Source organism: Mytilus trossulus, chromosome 2, assembly GCF_036588685.1.
Source record: "Mytilus trossulus isolate FHL-02 chromosome 2, PNRI_Mtr1.1.1.hap1, whole genome shotgun sequence".
In the NCBI taxonomy this organism is placed as follows: Eukaryota; Metazoa; Mollusca; class Bivalvia; order Mytilida; family Mytilidae; genus Mytilus; species Mytilus trossulus.
The window spans coordinates 24,043,617-24,071,276 of NC_086374.1; the positions used below are offsets into that span (position 1 = coordinate 24,043,617).

The window sequence follows — 27,660 nt, forward strand, 5'->3', positions numbered from 1 at the left end:
ACACCAGGGATTTCGATACCATAAAACATTTACTAAATTTTATCATCGGTACAAGGACATCGTTCGTAAATATAAATCAACGTGCAGACATTTTTAATGTTCTGGTTTTTCACATCCCATCTTTTATGGTTATATTCTATACAATGCATGACAATGTCGCTATTCACCCCAAACCTAACCTAAACTTTAAACAGAATTATTCAGAATGGATTTATTTACGATACTGTCAGTCAAATTACTGTGTATTGCTGTGTTTTTGTATATTCCACATTGGCTAGTGGTAGAGGGGAGGGTTGATATCTCAAATTAATGTTAACACCCCCTTTTCCAGCATGTTTGCACCTGATCTTATTCAGGACTGTTGGTCTTTGTAAGTCCAGTGTGTTTTTTTTCTAATTTTTGTTCGTTTAAATTTTTCGGACTTTAGTGTGTTGTTCGTTAGCTGAACTAGTATACGTTTATTGTTCAGGGGCCAGCTGAAGCTGTGCTGAAGACCCAAAATACATGTAACAGTTACAGATTTTCAAGATAAGCGCTTCAGCTTATAAAAAGAAATCCATATGCTCTTCAACTTCGCACTTCATTTGACTTTCTTAACTTTTTTGATTCGATGACCACTGACGAGTCTTTTGTAGACGAAACGCGCATCAGGCGTACAAAATTTCAATCCCGGTATCTATGACGAGTTTATTTGGTTCCTCCTTCTCATTTTGCTATGATCGACAGCTAAATTTTAGGCAAATATGCCTATATTAGACCATATAATGATATCCTCGTGCAATTTTTTTAAAATTATTCTTTTAATTATTCTTGCAACAAATTTTAAAATGTGCAAAGGATGGGTGTAATTGCGCTTTTTACGAAGCAGTTTATCTTATATTGGGATCTCGAATTCAAATTGTTTTTTTCTTTGAGGTCCTAAATGGGCATCCTTAGTTTTTTTTGGGATTACTCGACTTTTCCTTTAGACAAAACAAAACAACAAAAAGCACGAAAACGAAAACGGGAAATGGTTTTCGCCTAGAGTTTCAAAGTTGCCTTTCTGTTTTCTTGCTCTGAAAAAAGTAAACTCGAATTGTATCCCTGAGTCAAATGTATGAAAACATAAATGTTAGACACGTATTAAAATATATTATCTAATTGCACCATAAACTTTCACCATCTATTAACTTTTGTGATTTGCGGACACCTTAAGTTCGGCTTCACCTGTCCAGGGGCGGATCCAGCCATTTTAAAAAGGGGGGTTCCTAACCCAGGACAAAAAAGGGGGGGTTCCAATTACATGTCCCCATTCAAATGCATTGATCGTCCAAAAAAAGGGGGTTCCAACCCCCGGAACCCCCGTGGATCCGCGCCTGCTGTCTTTATGGAGAAGGCTTGCATAGGCTTTGCCTGTTGCCAAATCCAGTACAATCTATAGAATAGAATATTTTTATTTATACATCTATATGTGGCATTGTCCTATATATGTTCCTGAATTAATTGTTTCATTTTTTTTAACTTATGGGAATATTTCTTATTTTATTTCATCTGTTATAGATCTATTCACTGGCCTTAATACCGTTTATTTTAATTTTATGGTCTATTTATAGAGTATTTTTCATTGGTTGTCATAAATAGATCTTGTTAGTGACTAACTATTATTAGATTCCTATGGTATATATATAATTTGTAAACTCAGTTTTATGCAGAAATTTTGATTTGTTCTTCTTAACGACGAATATCAAATACTTCAGGTAAGAACCAATACTACTTTATAAAATTGTATCTATTATTATTTTCAAAAATCGATTTCGACTGACCGTTAATATTGATGCGTTGTGTAACCATAATAAATGTTCTTACTCTATGACGTGAACTTTAATTCCCCCCGATAGAGTGGAGCAAGGAATTACAAATCTTTAAGCGGAGCAGGGGTGGGACAAATAGCAGGTCAGTACAATTCGTAATTTTGTGCCGCCAAGTGGCGGATCCAGAAATAAGGGGTTTACTGCATGGCTGTCTAAGAACGGCCCCGCCCAGCCAGTCATGCTTCAGTGATTCCCTCAGAAAATTATATGGTACACCGGAATTGTAGTTGTTTGCAAATGTATGAGGCTAGGCTTCTTAATATCATTTAAGCACTTTTTTCTTTGTGTATTAACTAATTGTCTTGGGTTATGAAGGATCGACACCTCTACTTCATGACTTATACTACTTAATAAAAAAACAAGATCAAGTGAATAATAATTAGTAAGATGTATATAGCAGTTCAATACAATACTACAAAGGGAAAAGATGATGTGAGAAATTCGCAAGTATAGCCCATATCAGTCATATCAAGACCACTAAGAAAGAATATCATTATGATAACGTGAGAAATAAGTTAATTATTATAACATCCAGTAAATTGCTTTATATTATACACAACATCCTGTACGTGTAATGGTCAGTGTACTTATTTATACATGTATATATAATATAGATTTGATTTCAAATAATCATTGAATCACTATTTAAATTTTAGATAGTTATTGAACCCCACACACTGATATTGGTCAGATGCAAAATATTAAGATAGTGCCACGATGTGTGCATGCTCGTTATTGGAACAGTACTAGGGATCTCGAGCATTTTACAAAACAAACATATATATATACTTATTGTATTAAAATGTGTGTAAACTATTTTTTTCTACAGGACATTAGACAAACCGGCAACAATCAATCGTTTTCAACATGTACAAAATAATCTTTTTAAATTTCGTTTTGCCTCCTTATAAATTTCATGAAATATTTGCCATTTGACAAAATTGTTAGGCAAACAATCAACAAATCACTAACAAAATCCAAATGAGTTGGATTGCATAGCAGGCCATTACTTGTTACAAGAAAGTGTTTGGACCGTTAAATTGAAGTAATGTCTGTAAATCTTGGATAGCATTATGACTTGTTATCGATGACGATGTATAGCAGCAATGTTTATGGGCAAAAGTAGCATAAATTCCTTTGCAGTGTTAAGTATATATAGCTTTCACTTCTTTTCCTATTTTTTTGTTGAATTGTGATTTTTAGTTTATATGTCTTGATGTCCCCCTAACATTGAAGGGAAGAAAGCATGTAAGCATGGAACAAAAATCTTAGATTATCCTGCTATATGAAAGCTATATGACTTTGTTCTGAAATTGATTTTACGCGGTCTGACTCTATGTTTTGTTATTCCCCTGCAAGTTTCAAAAGGATTACTCCGACAACGGGTGGCCTTTTTATAGATTTATTGTGGTCCCACAGTCCAAGCGAGTCCCAAAAAGCAAACTAGACGACACGATTGGAGGATCAATCCTGATGAAGAAACAATCTAACCAAATATAAACTAATTGAAGCCATATAGAACCGTTAGCGACGTGGTGTAGACTTGACTAAAACGAGTTTTAAAATAGCATTGCTCAGCTGCATCATTTACTCTTTCATAACAGAACGTTGGATATGTTTTTACCATATCCATTTGAAGTTGCTATCTTTAAGTCTTATTACTTTATTTTACAGATTGAAATGCAGAACATAAAACTTCTAGTTCTAGGAGATGGTGGTGTTGGTAAAAGTTGTCTTTTGATATCACATACTACTAATGCTTTCCCGAGTGATTATGTGCCAACGGTTTTTGACAACTACTGTTCAAATGTTATGATCGATGGAAAACCTGTCTGCGTCGCATTATGGGATACTGCTGGTCAGGTCAGTATTTTTTTCACATGTAATTTTCTTATTAGTACCTTTAATTAACAGTTTCTCTTAATCTAGTTTTAACAAGTTATATTCAAGTACTGCTCACACCTTCAAGCCGTTAAACACAAGTCTCCACTTAATACGTAGTGTCTATACAATTTATCAAGCGCTATCATCCACCAAAGTATTAATAAGACAGTAAATACTGAAGTATCAAAACCAAAAGGCAACAACTGACGAAAATCCGGTCTCCTCACAATTTAAGTACTGGATTATTCAATTGCAATATCAAGCCTCTCTGTTTTAACTTCTATCAGTGGAATAACAATTCGTGCAATAAAATTTTGTTCGGGAATAGAAAATAGCTCTATGATAACGACCAATACATGTTCAGGTAAGCAATTAGCTCTATTATTCGATAAAAATCAACAGTAGTTCAATGTATACATTAAATTTAATCGGGTGCTCTGTATTTTTAACCGTATTCTCTGTAATTTAACCGGAAGCTATGTATTTTGCATACTCTGTTTCATTGAGATTCATTACCAATTGTGTTTTTTTTCGTTTTTTTTCTAGGAAGATTATGATCGACTTCGTCCTCTGTCTTATCCACAAACAGACATATTTCTGCTTTGTTTCTCCATTTCCAGTAGAGATTCACTAGAAAATATCACATCAAGATGGATACCCGAATTAGATCATTTTATACCAGACTGTCCTAGAGTTCTGGTTGGATGCAAGTCAGGTAACCAAAAACTTTCATTTTCTAACTCCAAATAAAATGAATGAATACATTTAGAAAGTTATAACACCGGATTTAGCTTACAGTTTTTCCGCGCAAAAAGCAACTATGTTCGTAAGAATGCATGTGTCTGGATTTACTGTATAAAACTCGGATGGACCAAATTGTTAGATTATGATTTACCGTCATCTTGGATTGTACAATTACAGTACACAATCGGTCTAATTCTTTTCTAAAATCTGCAAATTTGGAGAAATATTTGCCATTTATTGGTTTAGAGTGTTAATTTATAAAAAAAAGAAAACTTAGTGATCCATTGCACTATTTAAAATGTTTAAACAAATACTAATATTTGTGTTTTTACATAATGTAGATTTTTTTTCTTCAACTCTGCTATTTACGGGGAGATAACTCGTATAGTAAAAAAATTATACTGGATTGATTGGGATATTTGAAAATTTTACTTGTAACAAAAAAACAAGTTCGGCGACACCATTCTTTTCTTTTTATTTTCTTAAAACATATTATAAAACCTATCTGCTCATTATTTCATCATTTATTTCAAAATTCTATCTCGTACATTTCTTTGCATGCACAAAAATGTGTTTTTTTCATGAAAAATGTAAGCAAATTTGGACAATTTTGAAGGACTGGTAGTTTCAAATTTATAACCGTCATTAATTTTGATTATTTTTATTTTCGTTGTACCATGTCCTTTCACGTATGTAAGTTATGTTTCACTAAATTGAATGTAGCCAGGAATAAAATCACGTGTATTTTGCATATTTCTTATTTTTTCATTCTGCGAAAAGTCTTTTTTTCTCCTCATTTGGTCATAAATAAATAACTTCTTTGACCTTGTTTTTAAAATCTCTCTCTCATTCAAGATTTTTAACAATACAGTAAACCAATTCTAAACAACCGACAACTTTAAAAAACCCTGAAACTTTCATTATAATTGTTGTTTTATTGATTTTCTACATAAGGAAATGCCACTACCAAGTCAGGAATATGACCTTTGTTTTCCATTGTTTGATGTGTTTGAGTTTTTGATTTGATAAAGGATTTTCATTGAATATTTTTGCTCTTTTACTTTTCAAAACTAGCCAAATTAATACTGTCCGTTTGTCTTTCAACTCAGACATAATGTAATGCACACAATTCAAGAAAAGCAAAAGAAGAAGAAGAAAACACCCAAAGTGAATCAAAAATTGATCTTGGTAAAACATGTTACATATTATAAAAGTAATTGGACTAAGGAAATGAGGTTAGGTGGACAAGTGTTAAGTCTTTTTGTTAAAACATTGTTTGTGGGCACGGTTTTAAAATTGTTTTTCCCGAAATGGTTAACCAACTAATTTTCGCAGTCGATTTAATTTCGCGACTTTTTGTGAGTAGAAAAATATCGGGGATATAAATCGTCGTGAATATGTAAAACTTGAACCTATTTTCATGTAACGTCATCAAACAAAGTAGAATCGCAAAAATAAATAGCCTCGAAATGGGTTATTAAGGACTTAACGCGAAACAAAGACTGAAGTATCCGCGAAAATAAGTTCGTTTACAGTATCCCCATGATGTACGACTTATTTCATCTATCTAAATTAAAGGGACATTAGCTGTCGAATTCATGTTCACCGATTTGACTCAAATTTTCAGATCAGATTTATAACATATTAAAACGTATATCTTTATTACAAAAAGTTTGAAATAAACCATTTATAATACATAAACTTGATACCAATTATCAGCATTTTTTTTGTATATTTTTCTAGACTTAATTTAAGTATACATCAAAATGACCCACAAAGACTGTCGACGGTCATATAACATGAATATAAATAGTGGCCACGTGCAATTGTATTTTCCTGGGTCTGTTTTATTTCATATTGTAGATTAAAAGGTATGTTTAACATCATTCTTACTGTATAAGAATGGTTTTGCTGTGGATAAAATCAGTAAACCAAGTCTTTCATCCTTATTTCACTTTCAATGTTCACATGCTTTTCCTTTCAAGAGCTGAATCGATGCATAACCCATCTCCAGCTAAGGAAGGGGTTAATTGAAGGTCACATGAATACGGATTCAATAAGTTGGAATAAATCACTTTCAAGTGAATAATTTATCAGCGAGGTTTCTTATCTTATTTTGAGAAAATTGACCCAAAATGTCTGCTTAAAGCAAAGATTATTAAATCATTTCACTTTCATTTGTGATTGAACAATAAAATAATGTTTTATTTAAAAAAAATATATATCAAAGATGACCTTATGGCCCTGAATATTTGATCTTGTAACGGAAGGTTTTTTAAAAATTCTAAATTTTATAAGTTTATTTAACATGTTTTTCTCTACAGATTTGCGTGCTTCAAATCCAGATGAATGTGTTCCTCGCACAGAAATAGAAAAAATTGCAAAAGAAGCTGGGTTAGAATATTATGAGACCAGTGCACTAACGCAAGATGGCTTGAAACGTTGTTTTGATAGCGCAGTAAGCTGACATTTGTAATACGTTTTATATCTTTGTTATTCTTTTCTATATCCAGGTGACCTTAAATTAATATTATGATTTTAAATAGATGATTATCATATAAAAAAAGCAAATTAAAAAAAGCAGAAAAACATTTTTTGATGCATTAACTCAACCTACCGCTTGTACCGAACGAACAAAATATTGTGACACAAAATTTGACAAAGACTAATACAAGTATTTTTTTTTTCACAACCAGATTCAATTCGGAATAGCAGGAAACCGAAAAAAGACAAAATCTAAATCAGGATTTGGAATATTTAAGAAGAAGAAACCAGATGACCCCATCCCTCCAGTGATGCCTCCAGCTGGTAAGTCAGAATATCTTATATCCCCAATGATGCTATCGATGATTAGCTAAATGATCTTATATCCCCAATGATGCTATCGATGATTAGCTAAATGATCTTATATCCCCAATGATGCTATCGATGATTAGCTAAATGATCTTATACCCTATTGACGATATCGATAGGCAAGCTAAATGATCTTATAACCCTATTGACGATATCGATAGGCAAGCTAAATGATCGTATATCCCCAATAATGCTACCGATATAGGCAAGCAAAATGATCGCATGTCCCAAATGATGCTATATATAGGCAAGCTAAATAATCGTATATCCCCTCCCTGATGCCATCAATAGGCAAGTTAAATGATCTTATATTCCCATTGATGCTTTCGATAGGCAAGTTAAATTATCGTATGTTACCATTGATGCTTTCGATAGGCAAGTTAAATGATCGTATATTCCCATTGATGCTTTCGATAGGCAAGTTAAATGATCGTATGTTCCCATTGATGCTTTAGATAGGCAAGTTAAATGATCGTATATTCCCATTTATGCTATCGATATGCAAGCTAAATGATCGTATATCCCCAATGATGCTATCGATAGGAAAGCTTAATGATACTATAATAATCACCATTGATTCTTTCGAAAGACAAGCTTAATGATACTATAATAATCCCTAATGATGGTTTCGATAGGCAAGCTTAATGATACTAGTATAATAATCACCATTAATGCTTTCGATTGACAAGCTAACTGATCGTATATCCCATGTTATGCTATCAATAGACATGATCTCATACCCCCAATGATGCTATCGATAGGCGATTCAAATTATCTTATGATCCCTATTAATACTATCGATAGGCATACTAAATGAAAGTATATCCCCATTGACGCTATCGATAGACAAGCTAAATGATAGTATATCCCCATTGACGCTATCGATAGACAAGCTAAATGAAAGTATATCCCCAATGACGCTATCGATAGGCAAGCTAAATGATAGTATATCCCCATTGACGCTATCGATAGACAAGCTAAATGATAGTATATCCCCATTGACGCTATCGATAGACAAGCTAAATGATAGTACAAAAATGTATATCCCCATTGACGCTATCGATAGACAAGCTAAATGAAAGTATATCCCCATTGACGCTATCGATAGACAAGTTAAATGATAGATATAGGAAGATGTGGTGTGAGTGCCAATGAGACAACTCTCCATCCAAGTAAAAATTTAAAAAGTAAACCATTATAGGTTAAAGTACGGCCTTCAACACGATGCCTTGGCTCACACCGAACAACAAGCTATAAAGGGGCTATCGATAGACAAGCTAAATGATAGTGTATCCCCATTGACGCTATCGATAGACAAGCTAAATGATAGTTTATCGGTCGTCCCACTGTCTATATCACTTGGTTCAACGCTTAATATTATTCCGTATCATGTCTTTGTGACGTCAAATACGTTGACCCGGCCTTAATAACTTTGACCCGGACATATCAGCGACGTCATAATGTTTGAACCGACGTTAATAACTTTGACCCGAACTTATCAAGTCATCTTTTGTGTGCTGGTGAAACAAAGAAAACACTTCTGAAACACGCAAAATATAGCCCGATAAATTGATTATCAGATTATCTGCATATTGATATTGTAAAATATCAGCTTCTTGACATTATATGAAGGCTTTTTGATCTCGTTCGCTACGCTCACTCGACAAAAAGCTTCATATTATGTCTCGCAGCTGATATTTTACGATATCAACATGCAGATAACCTGATAATCGGTACATATCCCCATTGACGCTATCGATAGACAAGCTAAATGAAAGTATATCCCCATTGACGCTATCGATAGACAAGCTAAATGATAGTATATCCCCTTTGACGCTATCGATAGACAAGCTAAATGAAAGTATATCCCCAATGACGCTATCGATAGACAAGCTAAATGATAGTATATTCCCATTGAGGCTATCGATAGACAAGCTAAATGATAGTATATTCCCATTGAGGCTATCGATATTCAGATTATCTTAAGTCACCAGTTATACTATCTATATGCAAGTCAGATGATCTTTTATTTCAATTGGTGATATCGGTGGATGATTCAGATGATCTGAAATCCCTATAGACAAATCGGAAGATCTTATATCCCATGTGATACTATCGAGATAGGTCAGATGCTTCATATCCCTAGTGATGCTATCGATAGGTATATTTAAAGATCCTAAATCCTCATTGAATCTAGTAATAGTCAAGTCAAATTATCTGATATCACCAGTAATGCTATCGGTAGATAAGACCAGTAATATCCCTATATCCCTAGTAATGCTACCTATATGCAAGTCAGAGAATTTTATATCACCTTATGCTGACTGTAGGTAAGTCAGATGAACCAACAATTCCAGTAATGCTATCGATATGTAAGTTAGATGAACTCATATTCCCAGTGGTGATATCGTTAGATTAAGTTAGATTCAATAATATTCACATTGATGCTTTCGATATTTAAATCAGATTAATATATATTTTCCAAGTGATGTTATCGATAGGTATGTTGAAAGATCCTATATCCTCATTGAATCTTTTTTAACAGTCAAGTCAAATTATCTGATATCACCAGTGATGCTATCGGTAGATAAGACCAGTAAGATGATCTTATATCCCTGGTAATGGTATCTATATGCAAGTCAGACAATTTTATATCACCTTATGCTGACTATAGGTCAGTCAGATGAACCAAAACTTCCAGTGATGCTATCGATATGTATGTTAGATGAACTTGCATTCCCAGTGATGTTATAGTTAGGTTAAGTTAGATTCACTTATATTCACATTGATGCTTTCGATATGTAAATCAGACTAACTTATATTTCAAGTGATGATATCGAAAGGTATGTTGAAAGATCCTATTTCCTCATCGAAACTTTTAATAGTCGAGTCAGATTATCTTACATCCCCAATAATGCTATCTATATGCAAGTCAGAGAATTTCATATCATCAATTTACACAAGTCAGATGGACTCAAAATCTCAGTGATGCTATCGATATGTAAGTTAGATGAGCTTGTATTCCCAGTGATGCTACAGTTAGGTTAAGTCACATTCACTTATATTCACATTGATGTTATCCCTTGCCAGTAATCAGTAATGTCAGATGACACCCCCTCCCCACCCCTTTTCAAGTGATTCTAACTATGAAGGTAGTCCTGTTTATCAACCACACACTTCCGAGTCAGATGATATCATCTCCTTATAGAGCATTTCTTATATTATGTTGTTGATATTTTAAATCAAAGTTTCATTTTCCAATTCATTCAATATATAAATCAGAAAGGAACAGATGGATCATCTTTTTATCAACATGAAAGTAAAATTAAGAAATCTATTAATTGCTTAAAGAGAAGAAATAAATTTATTGACTGTGTAATTCGATTATTTATAAACATTTACGTTATTTAAATCGGGTTCCCTTCGAGTAATATGTGGGTCTTTATGCTTTTCTTCTTATAAAATCTGGTAGGTTTTGTTTACATTTGTATTTGTATTTCATTTATGTTCTATATTCTATTTCTTCGTTGAAGGAAAGGCTCCTAGGATAGAAATAGAAACTTCGACGTTTTCAGAAGATTGGCAAAAAATGTTAGAGGATCCTAAATTTTCAGATGTTACTTTTTTATTGGAAGATGGGCAACAAAAACTTCAGGCACATAAATTGGTTTTATGCTCCGCATCCAAATACTTTTGTCAAATCTTGGGATTGTCAAATAGCAAAACTGTAAGTGTATAAAGATATTACTAATAAAATAGAAAACGGAAATAGGGGATGTGTAAAAGAGACAACAACCCAACCAGTAAACAAGTAGTCGAAGGCCACCAATGGGTCTTCAACACCACGAGAAGATAAAATTTCACTCTTATTTTTTTTATAATTAAAATATCTTTATTTGCAAAACATACAAAAACCAATTTTGGTTGTGGCAAATACATTGACAAACAAACATAATGAAACATAATGAAAACTCGACAATATTATAAGAAATATGATAAAAACAGTTACTGTTCTCCTTTCCTCAGTTCTAATGACTCTTTAATAAAAGAAACAACTGCTTTTACATCATTTGGTGTTGATGGATTTAGTATTATCACGAGTTTATCAGTAAAATTAAGTGTATTAAAATTTACATATTTTTGTATATAATATTTTAGAAAAAGATTTCTCTTTTATTTTTATTTATTTTACAGTTGAAGAAAAAATGAAATTCATCGTCTAAGATATTACATATTTTACATTTTCTTTCATTTCGTGGTATTTTGGTATATCGTCCAGTTTCTATTAAGAGACAATGATCGCTTATTCTAAATTTGGTTAACATTTTTCTTGTCTCTTTACTTGGGTGTGATAGGTAGTATTTCATTTGGTTATTTATATTAGGTTTAAGAAATTTATATAGATATATTTTATTATTTTCATGGAATGAATACTGCAATATGTAAAAAAATGATTCCAGCTGAGAAATTTGAATTATCAAATATCTTACGATTCTTGGTTCAGATTCAGCAAATATTGTGTGGATCTCTCATGGGTACTTGATTCTCTGATATATGCATAATGTCAAATTTTCTGCATAATTGCAATCTTAATACTGTTCATTACTAAATTTTATACTATATTAGCATTGGATTGACAGATTTAAATGTTATCATGCTAAAAAACAAACAAATATTTGCATGCTTTTTTTTTCGTTTTTCAGAATCAACTTAAAAATGTTGACAACAAACAAATATCTTCTGAAGAGTTAAACTCTGGTAGAATAGAAGGCATTGCAGCGGTATATTTAACCGAAGAAACTCACAAGACAACGATAACGACAGTCGAAATCAGTTCAAATATCTCTGCTAAAACATTTGCACGGGTGCTGGAATTCATATACACAGGTAAATACAGTACAATTTAAAGAATTAGGTTTCCACATTACAATCATTTTTGTTGTTGTACCATAGGCTAGCTTCTTGTGTAATTGGGGAAAACCAGCTAACATTAATGTCACAACTTCATAATGACCCCGAAAACACACTAGTTAGATAGTCGACTATAATACTGCAAGAATCCAGTTTCTTTTTAATATTCAAATTAAATATATCTATCGATACTGGCTCTCGTCAAGTTCAACATTATTGGTGATGTTTTTTTAAATTTTGGCTTTTCTCGTGGTTGGATTTTAAACCAAAATTTATGCCGCTCAGTATGATACGTGTTTTCGATTCTTATAAGTATTTTCCCTTTTGATGATGAGGAATGTTGACACTGTACAATATAAAACGTCTAGAATCTGAATGTAAAAGGAAAATAACGTAAATACCGAACTCCAATGAATATTCAAAACGGAAACTCCATAATCAATTGTCAAAACAAAAAAACTCAAAACACATCAAACAAATGTTATAATTAATTAAATCATAGATTAAATCAAAGATTTGTTTTATCAATTTCTTCTAAGACGTATATTTTATGGAATTGTTTTTATTATTAATATTTAGGTGTTCCAAGGATTCCAGAAATTCATGAAGATTTTTCAGAAGTACAGGAACTATGCCGAGTGGCAAAAATATTCAAGCTTTCCATGCTGGAAACTATTTGCAGAAACATTGAGAACGAAGAAGACTTTTTAAATCCGAGTATTGGTACCTATCTCAACGATGAGACTGGAAAGGAAATGAAAACCTTGTTTTTTAATAAACCATCATGCTGTGATGTTATCTTTAAGGTCGAAGGTAAATCTAATGTATTCTTTTTCTTGAACGGTTTCGATGTTAAAGTAACACTCAACCTTCTTTACTAACCAAAGTCTTATATCAAAGAGACAATTCACACTAGTCTAGTAAATCAGCCATCTAACCAGTGCGTCTGGCACAATGACAAAGTTTCAATCCTGGTTTCTATGATGATTTTATATTGAATTTTGCACTATTGCATTTAGCAACAATTAGTTCTAGATAGAAATCAGGGGTGTATGTCAATATACAAGACATATAAGTTTTTTAGTGGCTTTGGACTAGCTGTCAGTAACTGCGAGTACTCTCAGATTTGTATTTAGTGTCCTTTTTGTTGTTGGGATGTACAAGTACCCGTCCACAGTCACTTGTATTTGAAGTATTTGTATTTCTATCCATCTGATGAGTTAAGCCTTCACAACTAAATAGTTCGTTTATGTTGTATTGTTACACCGCTGTTCCAGGTTAAGGGGATGGTTGGGATCCCGCTAACATGTTTAACCCCGCCAAATTCTCTATGTTTGTGCCTGTCCCAAGCCAGGATCCTGTTATTCAGTGGTTGTTGTTTGTTTATGTATTACATATTTGTTTTTCGTTCATTTTATTATACATAAATTATAGGCCATTAGTTTTCTTGTTTGGATTGTTTTACATTGTCATTTCGTGGCCTTTAATAGTTGACTATGTGGTATAGGCTTTGCCCATTATTAAAGACCGTACGGTGACCTGTAGTTGTAAATTTCTGTGTCATTTGGATCTCTTGAGGAGTGTTGTCTCATTGGCAATCATACCACATCTTCTTTTTTTAATATTGTATATCTTAATACGATACAGTTACAGGGGAGGTAATGACGTTGCTAACGTAAAATGTTATTTTCGCGACGTCAAACTTTGACATATCGGGAAAAGATGCATTTTTGGACTGATTTTTATCATTCAAACTGATTTAATTTAAAAACAAGTTCATGGACCCCTATTTTTCAAAACAGCAATTTGTTTCATTTTGCAGGGAGATTATCTGACCCAAATTTTATAAAACTGTAAACAGAGGATTTTTTTTAATTTTGACAAACATGCAGCAAGAAAATGGCGTATTTTCCTCAATTCATGAACATTTGATAAATATGAGTTATTTCTGAATAAAAAATGCATAATTGTTTAGGGTACTTATAAAATACAGAAATTACCGATTATTTAACAGAAAACAATTTGTGGTTATCTTTTATAACAAAAAAGTTATGTCTTTCTCTCGAAAAAGAAATTACGGCCACAAATCTAAATTTTGAGCAAATATACAAAATTTCGAATTCATTTTACTCAAAAAGTAGCACATGAAGGTATATTTTTTATTACATATTTGATTTAATCAGGTAAAAAGGGCATACGATACAGTTTTGATCCTGTATTTACAAGTTCATGGAAATTTGCATATAGGCTATTTCTTACCTGATTAAATCAAATATGTAATAAAAAATATACCTTCATGTGCTTCTTTTTGAGTAAACTGAGGTCGTAATTTTGTATATTTGCTCGAAATTCAGATTTGTGGCCGTAATTTCTTTTTGGAAAGAAAGACATAACTTTTTTGTTATAAAAGATAAACACAAATTGTTTTTTTGTTAAATAATCGGTAATTTTTGTATTTTATAAATATCCTAAAAAAATATGCAATTTCGTATGCAGAAATAACTCATATTTATCAAATATTCATGATTTGTAGAAAAGACGTCATTTTTCACTGCATGTTTATCAAAATTAAAAAAAATCCTCTATTTACAGTTTTATAAAATTTGGGTCACATAATCTCCCTTCAAAATGAAACAAAATGCCGTTTTGAAAAACAGGGGTCCATGAACTCGTTTTCAAATTAAATCAGTTTGAATGATAAAAATCAGTCGAAAAATGTACCTTTTCCCGATATGTCACAGTTTGACGTCGCGAAAATAACAAATTACGTTAGCAACGTCATTACCTTCCCTGTAACTGTATCGTATGCCCTTATGACGTTGCTAACGTAATTTGTTATTTTCGCGACGTCAAACTGTGACATATCGAGAAAAGATGCATTTTCCGACTGATTTTCATCATTCAAACTGATTTAATTTGAAAACGAGTTCATGGACCCCTATTTTTCAAAACGGCATTTTGTGTCATTTTGCAGGGAGATTGTGTGACCCAAATTTTATAAAACTGTAAATAGAGGATTTTTTTTAATTTTGATAAACATGCAGTAAAAAATGACGTTTTTTCTTCAATTCATGAACATTTGATAAATATGAGTTATTTCTGAATATAAAATTGCAATTTTTTAGGATATTTATAAAATACAGAAATTACCGATTATTTAACAAAAAAACAATTTGTGTTTATCTTTTATAACAAAAAAGTTATGTCGTTCTTTCGAAAAAGAAATTACGGCCACAAATTTTGAACAAATATACAAAATTTCGACCTGATTTTACTCAAAAAGTAGCACATGAAGGTATATTTTTTATTACATATTTGATTTAATCGGGTAACAAATAGCCTATATGCAAATTTTTATGAACTTGTAAATACAGGATCAAAACTGTATCGTATACCCTTAAGCAAAAGAAAAAGAAAGAGAGAAAAGTCGGGAACCTTTTTTTTTGCGATTTATTATAAAATATATCTTTAAATATGAAGTGTATCAGACGTGTGTTCATCTTATTATAACTAAATGAGGTAACATATAAAAGTTATTGGATCGTCTAAAAAACAATTGTATATTCTAGATCAGAGTATTTATGCCAGTAAAGTGGTACTGTGTGCCAGATGTCCTGTGATGGCAGCTATGTTTAGTGGGAAATTTGTGGAAAGTGACAATGAAATATTAACAGAGGTAATTCTGTCAATTTAAATTTCTTTATTTTCATAAATACTAGTCAACCAAGTTACGCGAATTAATCATAATATAGAACAAGTAGGAAAGACCATTAAATTGTCCAATAAAAGTAATTCATTTGCACTACGGGCAAATATTACTTACATAGTTTTACCATGTCGAAAAGTGATAAAATATTGAATTTTTGAAGGTAAAATAAACCCGTGTCAGTGACACTCTGAAACCCATTGTGGATGGGTGAGTGTCATATGCTGTCCAGATGTCCGAGAGCTATAGGTGTACCGTAGATTTATTGCAGTGTGCAGTCATTTACTACCGATTCAATGATTCATCTTCCAACACATCGTCGAGGTTAGCGGGTTGTCCATCTGACCAACCTGGCCATAAAAGCAGCTGTTGTGGAGTCTAGACTGCAACGAAAACATTTATATAGTTTAAAACAAAAATAAACAAACCAAATAACTCACGTAAATCAAGATGGTCACCTACCAAAATAGCACCTGTTGCTGACCATAAACAACAGAAAACATTCAATGCTAAACAATCGCCTCCGTGCATGACAGACAGTGCAAGGGCTGTATAGACAGTCGAGGTCGTTATAAACTTCCATCATCATTTACTATATGATACCAAATTACACGATCTGCTACTGGTTAACTTTTCATGCTTTTATTTTAACAGTTGACGTTCTCGTTTACGGGTTTTAATTTGATTTTATTGGTATTTTAGGTAAACATACCAAACACGTCAGTGGAATGTTTTCTTGCCTTGTTGGAATACATGTATACAGACCATGCTCCAATCGAAGAAACAGATTCTGTTGGCATTGTGGTATTGGCAGATGAGTATGGACAGTCTCGATTAGTTGGTCTGTGTGAATTGTATATAACAAAAGAAGTTGATAAAAGTGTCACAAAACGGATTGAAAAAGCGGAGATTGATGTTATCGGTCTATTGCTCACAGCTCAGGTAACTCTTTTAATGCTATATCAGTAATTGATTTGAAACATATATACTTTTTATCAGCATTTTTTTTTTATTTCCCCCTTTAATCTTTCTGCATAATATATTTTGAAAGATGGAGGACATGACTTGATGCTTTTTAATATTTGGCAATGACGACATGTATTAGTAAAGCCACATCACGTGCTCAAGTCCAACCCTATCAATTAATCATTAAAATGCATGCATTTTCATTTGTGCAGCTGAACCACTTTACAAACGTTTTGTACGTTTAAAAAAGTTTTACGTAATATTTTCTTTTACTTCATATCCGATACGAAAAGAAAACTTGCATTTCAGACAAATTGCCAATATAAAGAATAATAGCATTTTATTTATTATACCGACATCGTCAGCTCGATATCATATATTATATTATATTAATAATTGACACACATTTATGTCAGCTTAGTAAGATCTAGTAATGGTGAGTCAAATTCAGCAAATGCTATTCATATGCTACACTTTGCACAATTAAATACCGTCTCAATTTGCTAAGTGTTTCCAGAGAAGGTTGTTTTTAACAAAATAAATGAATATGAAATACTGCGTAAAATTGTGTAAAATATAACAAGTATTCGCATAACACTCATTATGTTCACGTATATGCTACATGCGATAGTGATATGTCAGTCAACAATTGTTTGGCACCATCGACATGACTAAAAGTGGCATCACGTGTCACCTTTTTTATATTTTTGAAGTATCTCATATATATTCGACCATTTTGATATTAAATAAAGCATTGTAATTTAGGATATTTTTGGTATCAGGTGCATTTTAGTCTAGACAGTTCAGGTTGAATATGATATACTAAGAATTCATTTTATTTCAGGCATACAACGCTAATCAGTTAGCCGGATGGTGTTTACATTTTATTTCTTCCAACTACATAGCTTTTGAAAGGAGGCAAGACTTTTCCAAGTTAAAAGGAGAGAACAAAGATCATGTTGAAGAACATCGCTGGCCTCCTGTGTCGTACCTTAAAGAGGTGGAAGTTTTTGAAGCAGAGATGAAGAAAAGAGGCGAAAAGTGTAGAATAATGTGAGGTCACTGGTTATAACAATGACGGATTTTATAAAAGCGTTCCAGGGTCGTTGAAAATTTTGCATTAATGTGATTTTATCAAAAGGACCGTTGTAATTCTCCGATCCAGACTATCAGGTAGAGATGTGGGGAAGAGTTTACTTGGATCTATATTTATTTACACTTTGTAAAAATAACAATGGAAACAATATACATGTATTGTCACACGTTGAAAATATTGCTTTATTTAAAAGCATAAAGACATCTTTTTTCCTCTATATTCAGTATTTCTAACATGGTTCTAATTTCATTTTGCAAAACTTCCAAAGGGAACTATATATTTAATGCATAAAACAAATGTTATCTTACTTATTTTCAAGATGTTAAAGAACATCATTGGCCTCCGTTGTGTAGAGGACGTTTATGAAGCAGAGATGAAGAAAAGAGGCAAAAAGTGTAGAATAATGTGAAAAAATAAAACATATAACAAATGTTATCTTGCTTATTTTAAAATAAACTAGAGATATTTAAGCAACGATATCGTCTCATATAAATTGACCACTGATCTAATACCCCGCTAGTGGACTATTAGTCCCAAAGTGTATCACAAGCCTACCCTAGTAGTCATAACTGCGGTTCATGCATTAAAACAAACACTGTTTCTATCAAAATTTGATGTTACTTGATCTGCCTCAGTGCATAGTATAGCCATTATCTATAAATAAAGTCAACAGTAGTATACCGCTGATCGAAATTCAAAAATCGATTGAGAAAAAAAAAAAAAAAAAAAATCCGGGTTACAAACTAAAACTGAGGGAAACACATCAAATATAAGAGGAGAACAACGACACAACAGAAACATAAAACTGGCATAAACCATGAAACAATGAGTTCTACATACAAATGTATTTGTGCTGTGATATTGGTAAAAAGATTGTAAGTTGTCGTAGTTTATGATACTTTTGAATGCGTGTGACCATGTTTGCTTTCAATTTAGGAAACAATAAAAGAAGGGGAACAGAAACTAACTACAAAGTATAACAAATCTAACACTAGAAAAACTTCGGGAAACGTATGCACAATCTATATACATTTTTTTGAACACTAAAAAAAATCAAACTTGCAACACTGGTAACAGTACACCCCTGTCTGGTATCATAATCTTGATATAATTTACTAACAAATTTGAATATACCAAATTGAAAAGTAATTTAAATTTTTAACTACTATTACTCAAAAATAATGCTATCGAAGTCCTTTCTTTTACGTCCTAAAATCCTAAAAATACAAACGTCAGTTCAGTTTTAAACGAGTTCATACACTGCTCTTATACAGTATTCAATATTTACAATCAGTCTACGAACAAAAACATCTCACTAATTGATTTTGTCTATCTAACAACTCTTCTTTTCCTATATATGCGGATGCGAGCTTTGCGTAGTTTTTCGTCGTTGCTTTTCTTCATAACATCCTCCACAATGCCATGTGGTCAATCTCCTGGGTAAGCAGATTTGTCTCTCATAAGAATTACATCGTCAACCTTAATATTGTCTTTGTCACCATGCAATGTTCGTCTCTGTTGCAAAAATCTTACCTCCAATGCTTCCAGTACATATCAGGTGGTACTTGTACATGTGTCCACTGTACACGATACATATCCTTAAGATTATAAGTGCCCGTAATCACAGGCAAGTAGTTTTGTTTTCCAGTTAAGAGCATTGATGGACTTAGAATCAAAGGCATTTCCCGATCCGATGATATTTTAGCAATGGGTTTTTCGTTAATAATTGCGGTTACTTCAGCTAAAAATGTTGTAAAGCTTTCATAAGTCAAACTTTTCCTAGTAATTTACAGCATATAATATCCTTCGTGAGACACTATCATCAACTCCTCCATGTGAGGACGGTTAAATTTCTATACTGAACCAGGTTCACATATCAAGTTTTTAATTGTCCCATTTACAACATTTTATTGGTTCGATATTTGAATCGTCTGTGGTACCTATGAAATTTATCTCACCATCGGATCGATATACTTTGGCTTGTTTGCGTATTGACTGAAACATGCGAAGTGTGTAGATAAAAGAGAAACTTTTTGATGATTCTATAACCTCTATATGAACTGCTCTTGTATTCATACATGTGAACACAATAGCCCAGCTTTAATCATTTGCATATCATCCACGTGTCTTACGAGTTGGCACTTGCCAAGGTCCGCAGGTATTCAAACCTGTAAATGGCTGCCCTGGTCTGAGTCTACCAGGAGGCAAGAAACTTTCCTCGAGGTTACCTGCATATTACACATTTTTGTATGAATGACGATATGAATCGTTTGGCTCCAATAATAATCCAGTATCTGGAGCTTCTTCGCCCGTCCTCGGTTAAATTTTGTTAGATTGTTGTAATGGTCTATAAGAAGCATACTAATGTAACTATTTTTCGGAATGATAGAATGGTTAATTTCTCCTTTCGGAAGTCATGATTTTGCTTTTTTCCAAACGCCCTCATACACAAATCAAACATTGCGAATCTACAAATGGCAAAAAAAGAGATTAAAGAAGATTGTTTTTGAAATTCTTGTGCTTCAGCCACACATGTGATCTATTGCAAAATACCTTCCTTTTGACATTCGTTGAAGATAAATATTGCAGCATTTTGATAACTATCAGGCTACTGACAATTTGACAAAAATGCAAACCTTTGCACGACTTATTGTTAAAAAATGAAACGCATGTTGAAGCAGTGGTATAGCTTTCACAAGCAGTTTCAAATAGATAATTTTCTAAAACGTTCCACTACTGGCATTAGCGCATTTATTGAAGTTTTCGACACACTTATCTCCGTTCTAATCTCCTTTATATCATCATCAGGACTGACTAATGAATACAATTGACATCACATTGAGCTACCTCGGCTGTTAACCAGCCATTCGATCCAAGAAGCCATCGATTGTTCTCTATATCAACAAATATTGAATAACTGTCCTGATGTCTGCGGGGTTTACATGTGTTGAGACGAACTGCGACTGATTTGACGGAGATACTTAAAGAATGCGTCCAACTCTTTTTGACTCGTAAGTATGAAAACGTCTTCTCTTCTCTTGAAAACAACTTTGTGATAAAAAAAAATCATACCTGGTGGAGATGCATTTTGTAAAAAATCTATTCGCTTACTAAGTATCCTAAGTGTGACAGATATTTAATCGTATCAAAAATAATGTATTGACTGCTGTACCCCTATTTTTGACATTTTTACTCTTTGAGTATGTTTGTTTTGTTCATACATCGTTGACAATGTAATGGAATTTGATGCGACTGTCATACAAGTGAGAGGTTTAGCTAGCTATAAAACCAGGTTCAATCCACATTTTCTACATTAGTAAATGCCTGTACCAAGTCAGGAATATGACAGTTGTTACTGTGGATTCATTTATTTTCGTGGGTATCAATTTTCGTGGATTGCTGAAAACTTGCATATTCGTGGATATTTGATTTCGTGGTTTAGCCAATCTCCGTATACAAAGCCAATTGAAAATATGACATTTGTTGAACATTTTAATTCATGTTTCACTTATACCCACGAAACCCACGAAAATTGGTATACAACTAATAATAATAAATCCACAGTATCCATTCGTTTGATGTGTTTGGACTTTTGATTTTGCCTTTTGATTTTGGACTTTCCTTTTTGATTTTTCCTCGGAGTTCGGTATTTTTGTGTTTTTACTTTTCAATTACAGAAGAATAACTCTACGGGTACAGGGTTTTCGTCTTGCAATGGGTTGAGTATAAAGCTATCATTATTCAAGTCCTAGGCCTTGATTACGTCATTATACAGCACCTACTCTGCATGATGTCTCTATTAATGACTTGCTGCCATTTGTCTCTACTAATGACTTGCTACCATTTATACAAAAGCCGTTAGGTTTTCATCACATTCGCACGAAACTTTATTCATTACCCCTTTCTTAACTTCATTCTCTGTTCAAATGTATGTTTGGAAACCACTGTTACAAACCCTCATTTCCTTTACACCAATACAAAATTACAGCTATAATTTCGGATATTGCAAGTCACAGACTTTTCAAGCCAGTCCGCATTGCAAAGACGAAAAAGAGAAAATATCTTTCCTTTATCTGTCCTTTTCCAACAAAGGTCTCGATGGCGTCAACTTAGGCAATGTCCTTCATCATAAATTAGTTCAATCGAAAATACCTCCTTATTTCAAAGATACGTCTGTACCAATCATTTCTTATACATATACATATACCAAATCTATTGCAACTAAAAAAATTAATTACAAACAGGTTTTGCGGGATCTCAATATTGACGACTTCATGTCTAAACCTCCTGATTGCACTTGTGCTAGTTTCCAATTCACAAATAATACGGCTGGCCACGTTATTACCGGTGATCTCAACATTGTTAATAACACTTCTCTACGAAATGTGTTATCAACAGGTCCGAAATATCGTGAGCCTAAATCCATCAATTGGAAATACAACTTTAAAATGTTGATGGATTCAGTCGGGGACTATGCCAGGCAATGTGCTAAGTGCGAGAAGGAAGACATACTAGTAGACATTCTTTCTGAATTGATTAAGGCAGTGAGGTCGTTGATACAAATCTGAGTGGGTCTATCAATGCCCATGCTATGTCAATCTTTAAAGACTCTAATGTTGCTAAACACGTATCCTACCTCCATGACAAATATGTTGTTGTCCCCGCAGATAAAGCCCCAAAAAACATCGTGTTTGTGTGTAAAACTCATTACATTAACTGCTTGATAAACGAATTAGGTATTGACAATTCACTTGGAAACTCGACATATACCCTCACGACACTTACCAAAGAGGAAATTCTGGGTAATCATAGGTCTGTTCTAGGTTACTTTGGAATTTCAACCAAAGATGAAGAACTTGATCTTCCATCACTGTATTGGATACCTAAACTACATAAGTGTCCTAACAAACAACGGTATATTGCTTGGTCTTCCAGGTACTCCATGAAACCTCTTTCTTAATTATTTTTATAAAACATCTATTTTATCAGCAATCAAAGAAGGATTTCAAAGTTAATGTGAAACTGTCTATTCTAGAGGTGGCGTGAATCAGATGCGGATACTTAAAAATCCAAAGATCTTTTAGAGTACATACAATCTAACCCTCTTACATCTTGTAATAGTATTAACACATTTGACTTTTCTACAGTTTACACAAGTATTACGCATTCCAAACTAAAAGACAAATTGAAAGAGTTGATATTGCTTTGTTTCATAAAAAAGAATGGCCAACGTAGATACAAGTATCTTGTCTTCGGGAGGGATAAATCCTACTTTGTAGAGGAACACTCTGAATCAAATTAACAATTCTCTGAAACTGCATGACATTATCAAGATACTTGATTTCTTGATTGACATCATATTTGTTACGTTCGGATGACAGACTGTCGTCATTCCAATGGGAACAAATTGTCCCCCTCTTCTTGCCGACTTTTTTCTTAATTATTAATGGGGCTGACTTCATACAGGAACTTCTTAGGAAGAAAGATAAGAAGTTTGCGATAATTTACCTTAGCTGGATTTGGCAAAACGTTTGGTAAATTTTGTCCTCAATGCTCTTCGACTTCGTACTTTATTTTGCCTTTTTCACTTTTTTGGATTTGATGAGTCTTTTGTAGAGGAATCGCGTGTCTGGCGTTTATACAAAATTTAGTCCTGGTATCTATGATGAGTTTATTAACTCTACTTTCCGCTATATAGATGATGTTCTTTCACTAAAAAAATCAAAATTTGGTGACTATGTGGAATGAATCTATCCCATCGAACTAGAGATAATGGATACTTCATATACAGTTAAGTCGGCCTCGTATCTTGACTTACATCTAGAAATTGACAATGAGGGTAGGTTGAAAACAAAACTTTACGACAAAAGAGATGATTTTAGCTTTCCAATTGTGAACCTTTTCCATTTCTAAGTAGCAACCTTACAGCAGCACCTGCATACGGGGTATATATCTCCCAATTGATACGATATTCCCGTGCTTGCATTTCCTATCATGATTTTCTTAATGGAGCCGGGTTGCTGTTCACAAGGAAGCTTATAAACCAAGAGTTCCAAATGGTGAATTTGAAATCATCCCTTCGTAACTTTTACGGACGCCTTCACGAGTTGGTTGACCGTTATGGAATAACCGTTTCACAAATGATATCGGATATGTGCACTACCGGATTAGACTATTTACCGGATTTGTGATAACATAAGCAACACGACGGGTGCCACATTTTGAGCAGGATCTACTTATCCTTCCATGGGACCTGAGATCACACCTAGTTTTTGGTGGGGTTCGTGTTGATTATTCTTTAGTTTTCTATGTTGTGTCGTTTGAGCTATTGTTGGTCTGTTTGTCTTTTTCATTTTTAGCAATGGCGTTGTCAGTTTATTTTCGATTTATGAGTTTGACTGTCCCTCTGGTATCTTTCGTCCCTCTTCTATTCGATGTAATCTTGTGTAACCACATGTTACCTTCTGTGTGTGTCCTTGTTATAAGATGAATCACTAGTTCACTATCGGGCTACGAAATGAGCCCTTTCTCACCGTAAAAATCCCTATTGACGAAAGTCTTAATAAATGAACCAAAGGTTTTCAACTGTCTTAAGTAATCCGTATGTTGCCACAGAAGGAGAAGCGCTTTTGCCAAAAACGTTGCCGTAAAATCGATGTTCTGTGAGCGGGTTATCTGGATTATATTCCCTGAACCAAAAGAGCCGTAGACAGATTCTATCTTCTTCTTTTAAGTAGAAAATATAAAATATGTGTTCTATATCAGCATTGGCCGCACACTTCATATAGGTGCCATGAGAAATTAATTTGAGCAACAGTTTACCATTTGAGGAAACCAAGAAGAACCTAAAAACAAGTTGTGTCAAAAGGATCAGAATCAAGAAAGTTGACCTTAGATGAAATTGGTTTTATCATTTTTATGTCCATTAATGATCATAAAGCTCTGTAACTGTTTTGGTTATTATACATTCTCGACATAAACATATATGGCTTTAAGAAATCCTGAGCAAGGAAAATCCACAAAAGCACATACAATTCGTGTAGTGTTATTTCATTTTATATAGCACTGTGTCGATACTACAGCTTGTAGACGATCAGCTCCCGGATATATCATCAGCTCAGTCGTTAATTATCGGTACCTACATGATTTGCAAGATGTATAACATTTTTATAAATTTATAAATGATTAAGAAACTAAAGTTCTGTCTCAGGCAGAGTTGAACTTAATTGGATTTGACTACTAGTATTATTTAAGGGCCTTTTTTGTCATTCAACTATTCAACTGTTTCATTACTTATACATCCTTGGCTTTCAAAATATTCGGCTTTGATCGTTACTTAAAGTGGTTATTATAATTACTTGATACAGAGATGCTTTTATGTATAACAATATAAATGATGTGGCAGGTAGTTGACACATTTTCATGGAACAGTCAATGATTTTTAAAATGATACAAATTAATTCGATTTGGTTCAATGTCTTAAATGTAATAATTGCAATAGATCTTATTACACACTCTGGAAATAACTTTGAAACTTTAGGAAACATTTGTATACAGGTTTCCTCCGAGACAAGCAATTTTCTCTATTTTTGTTCACAACTATACCATCATAATTAGGATTCCTAAATACACTGGAATTGAACTGCTTGATAAAGGGATTCTTTATTGACAATTCCCTTGATAACGCAACATAAACCCCGTGACACTTACAAATGAGGAAATCCTGGACAATCATAGATCTGTTCTGTGTTTGTTTGGAATTTCGACCAAAGATGAAAACTGGATCTTATTGGATATACTTAACAGGTTGAACCCTGGGGCAAGTATAGACAAAACATTCAAGCTGGATTCAGCTCTAAATTTGGATTGTGATTAAATAGTTGACACAGCCTAGGTTTCTGACACAGAATGACAACGTTATATTGCAGCATGGGTCTTTCAAGTGTTCAACGAAACCTCTTTCTAAATTATTGCTAGTGTAATCAATTTTATCAGCAATCGAAACCGAGCTTCAAAATCATTGTGAAACTACCTGTTCCAGAGGTGGGATGAATTAGGTGCGGATACTGAAAAATTTTTAACTTTCCCCTTTTATGTGGCAACATTCAAGCAGCGCCTGTATACTGAGTATACATGTATGTCTCCCGGTTGCTACAATATTCCGGGACATGTATTTGCAATCATGATTATCTTGATAGATGGTTGCTGACCATAAAAGGAATTAATATAACTAAGACTTCGAGTTTGAAGTAATGAAGTTGAAGTCATCCCTTTGTTAATTTTAAGACACCGTCAAGAGTAATTTTTGATTGGTCGTTATGGAATATCCGTTTTACATATGCTAGCGGATATGTTCCATATGTCGTAACTTCAATCCTGTTCCATTTTGTCTGAATGTGACCTACCAAAAAAGATGTATTACCAGGTGTGCACTAACGTGTGCAACAAGACAGGTGCTACATGTGGAGCAGGATCTGTCAATCTAATTAAGATATAGATCTCTGATAGATGTTTGCACGTAATATAAGGACAAACGCAAATCATATAAGGCAGTTTTCACAGATTATACGACAGTGTCCATATAATATAGAGACATATACAAATCATGTTTGGCCATTATATAAGGGCAAACGCGCATCTTAAATGCAGTTTGCACATATATTTAAAGCAAAGCGTACGTGTTGTGACGATATCCCAATATCATGAGTTCGAATCCCGGCGAGGGAAGGACAGAATATTTGACATTGTTGTGCTGATATTCAGAGTAACAGTATATATATATGAAGATTTGTTCACCCAAGAAATATATATCGGCAAGCCTCGCGCTTTCAATATCAAAATTTAACTGTCTCGAGTGGAGAAAAATCGTTGCACACTTGTTGCAGTTGTGGAATCTATATATTTTCTGTTTGTTTTTAGATTTGAAACCATTTTTAAAATAAACTCTATTAAAATATTTTGTTTAAATAAAGGCAACAGTAGTATACCGCTGTTCAAAACTCATAAATCCATGGACAAAAAACAAAATCGGGGTACCAAACTAAAACCGAGGGAAACGCATTAAATATAAGAAGAGAACAACGTCGCATAAGGCAATCTCGACGTTCAGAGTGTAATATGATACTCGGAGGGTATTATGACTAAGATTTGTTCAATGACATGTGGGAATCCCGGATAGTCTCAATCAATCAAATACTGATCAATATGTATAAACAGTGGAATAATATAAAAGACATATGCACATCATATAAAGATGTTTGCACAACGTTTGTCAAATGGGCATCATATATATACAGGTCAATGAGTACATCATATAATTTCAAATGCATATCACATAATGTTGTGTCCGTACCATATTAAAACAAAAAAGTACATACCATAAGATCAAAGTCGCATCATATTATGGTTAAAGCCCACCTTTTGATGAGATTTTGACACATAATATAAAGCATATTATAAGGATTTTTGCACACCATATAAAGGTTATATCAGGTCATACAGTTGCATGTAAGAGTACATTTATGTAATGACAAAATTTTTAAATAATAGTATATAGTTACAAAAGCATCATAAGCAAATGATATATATAATTACAAAAGCACATCATATAATGACAAAATCCCACCATATGATTTAAAAATCGTATCAAA

The 27,660-nt window shown here is 33.3% G+C and overlaps 1 protein-coding gene across 2 annotated transcripts; it reads left to right on the forward strand.

The window, feature by feature from the left end:
• The first annotated feature begins 1,633 nt into the window (after positions 1-1,633).
• LOC134706797 (rho-related protein racA-like) lies at positions 1,634-18,443 on the forward strand. 2 transcript variants are annotated; one of them, XM_063566086.1, is made up of 11 exons: positions 1,634-1,736; positions 3,525-3,713; positions 4,281-4,449; positions 6,803-6,936; positions 7,175-7,286; positions 10,865-11,058; positions 12,035-12,218; positions 12,822-13,055; positions 15,812-15,918; positions 16,651-16,890; positions 17,759-18,443. In XM_063566086.1, the coding sequence occupies exons 2-11, from the start codon at positions 3,531-3,533 to the stop codon at positions 17,969-17,971; spliced, it is 1,770 nt and encodes a 589-aa protein (XP_063422156.1). In that variant the 5' UTR covers positions 1,634-1,736; positions 3,525-3,530; the 3' UTR covers positions 17,972-18,443. The 2 variants fall into 2 exon arrangements, with proteins under 2 accessions (XP_063422156.1, XP_063422155.1); XM_063566085.1 differs by lacking the exon at positions 1,634-1,736 and adding an exon at positions 1,839-1,932.
• The last annotated feature ends 9,217 nt before the right edge of the window (positions 18,444-27,660 follow it).

Excerpts from the sequence above, each read along its gene's own strand:
- LOC134706797 (XM_063566086.1), top strand. The coding sequence starts at position 3,531 with ATGCAGAACATAAAACTTCTAGTTCTAGGAGATGGTGGTGTTGGTAAA. Across the intron at positions 12,219-12,821 it reads GCTGGAATTCATATACACAG|GTGTTCCAAGGATTCCAGAA; the intron begins GTAAATACAGTA and ends ATTAATATTTAG. Across the intron at positions 13,056-15,811 it reads TGTTATCTTTAAGGTCGAAG|ATCAGAGTATTTATGCCAGT; the intron begins GTAAATCTAATG and ends TGTATATTCTAG.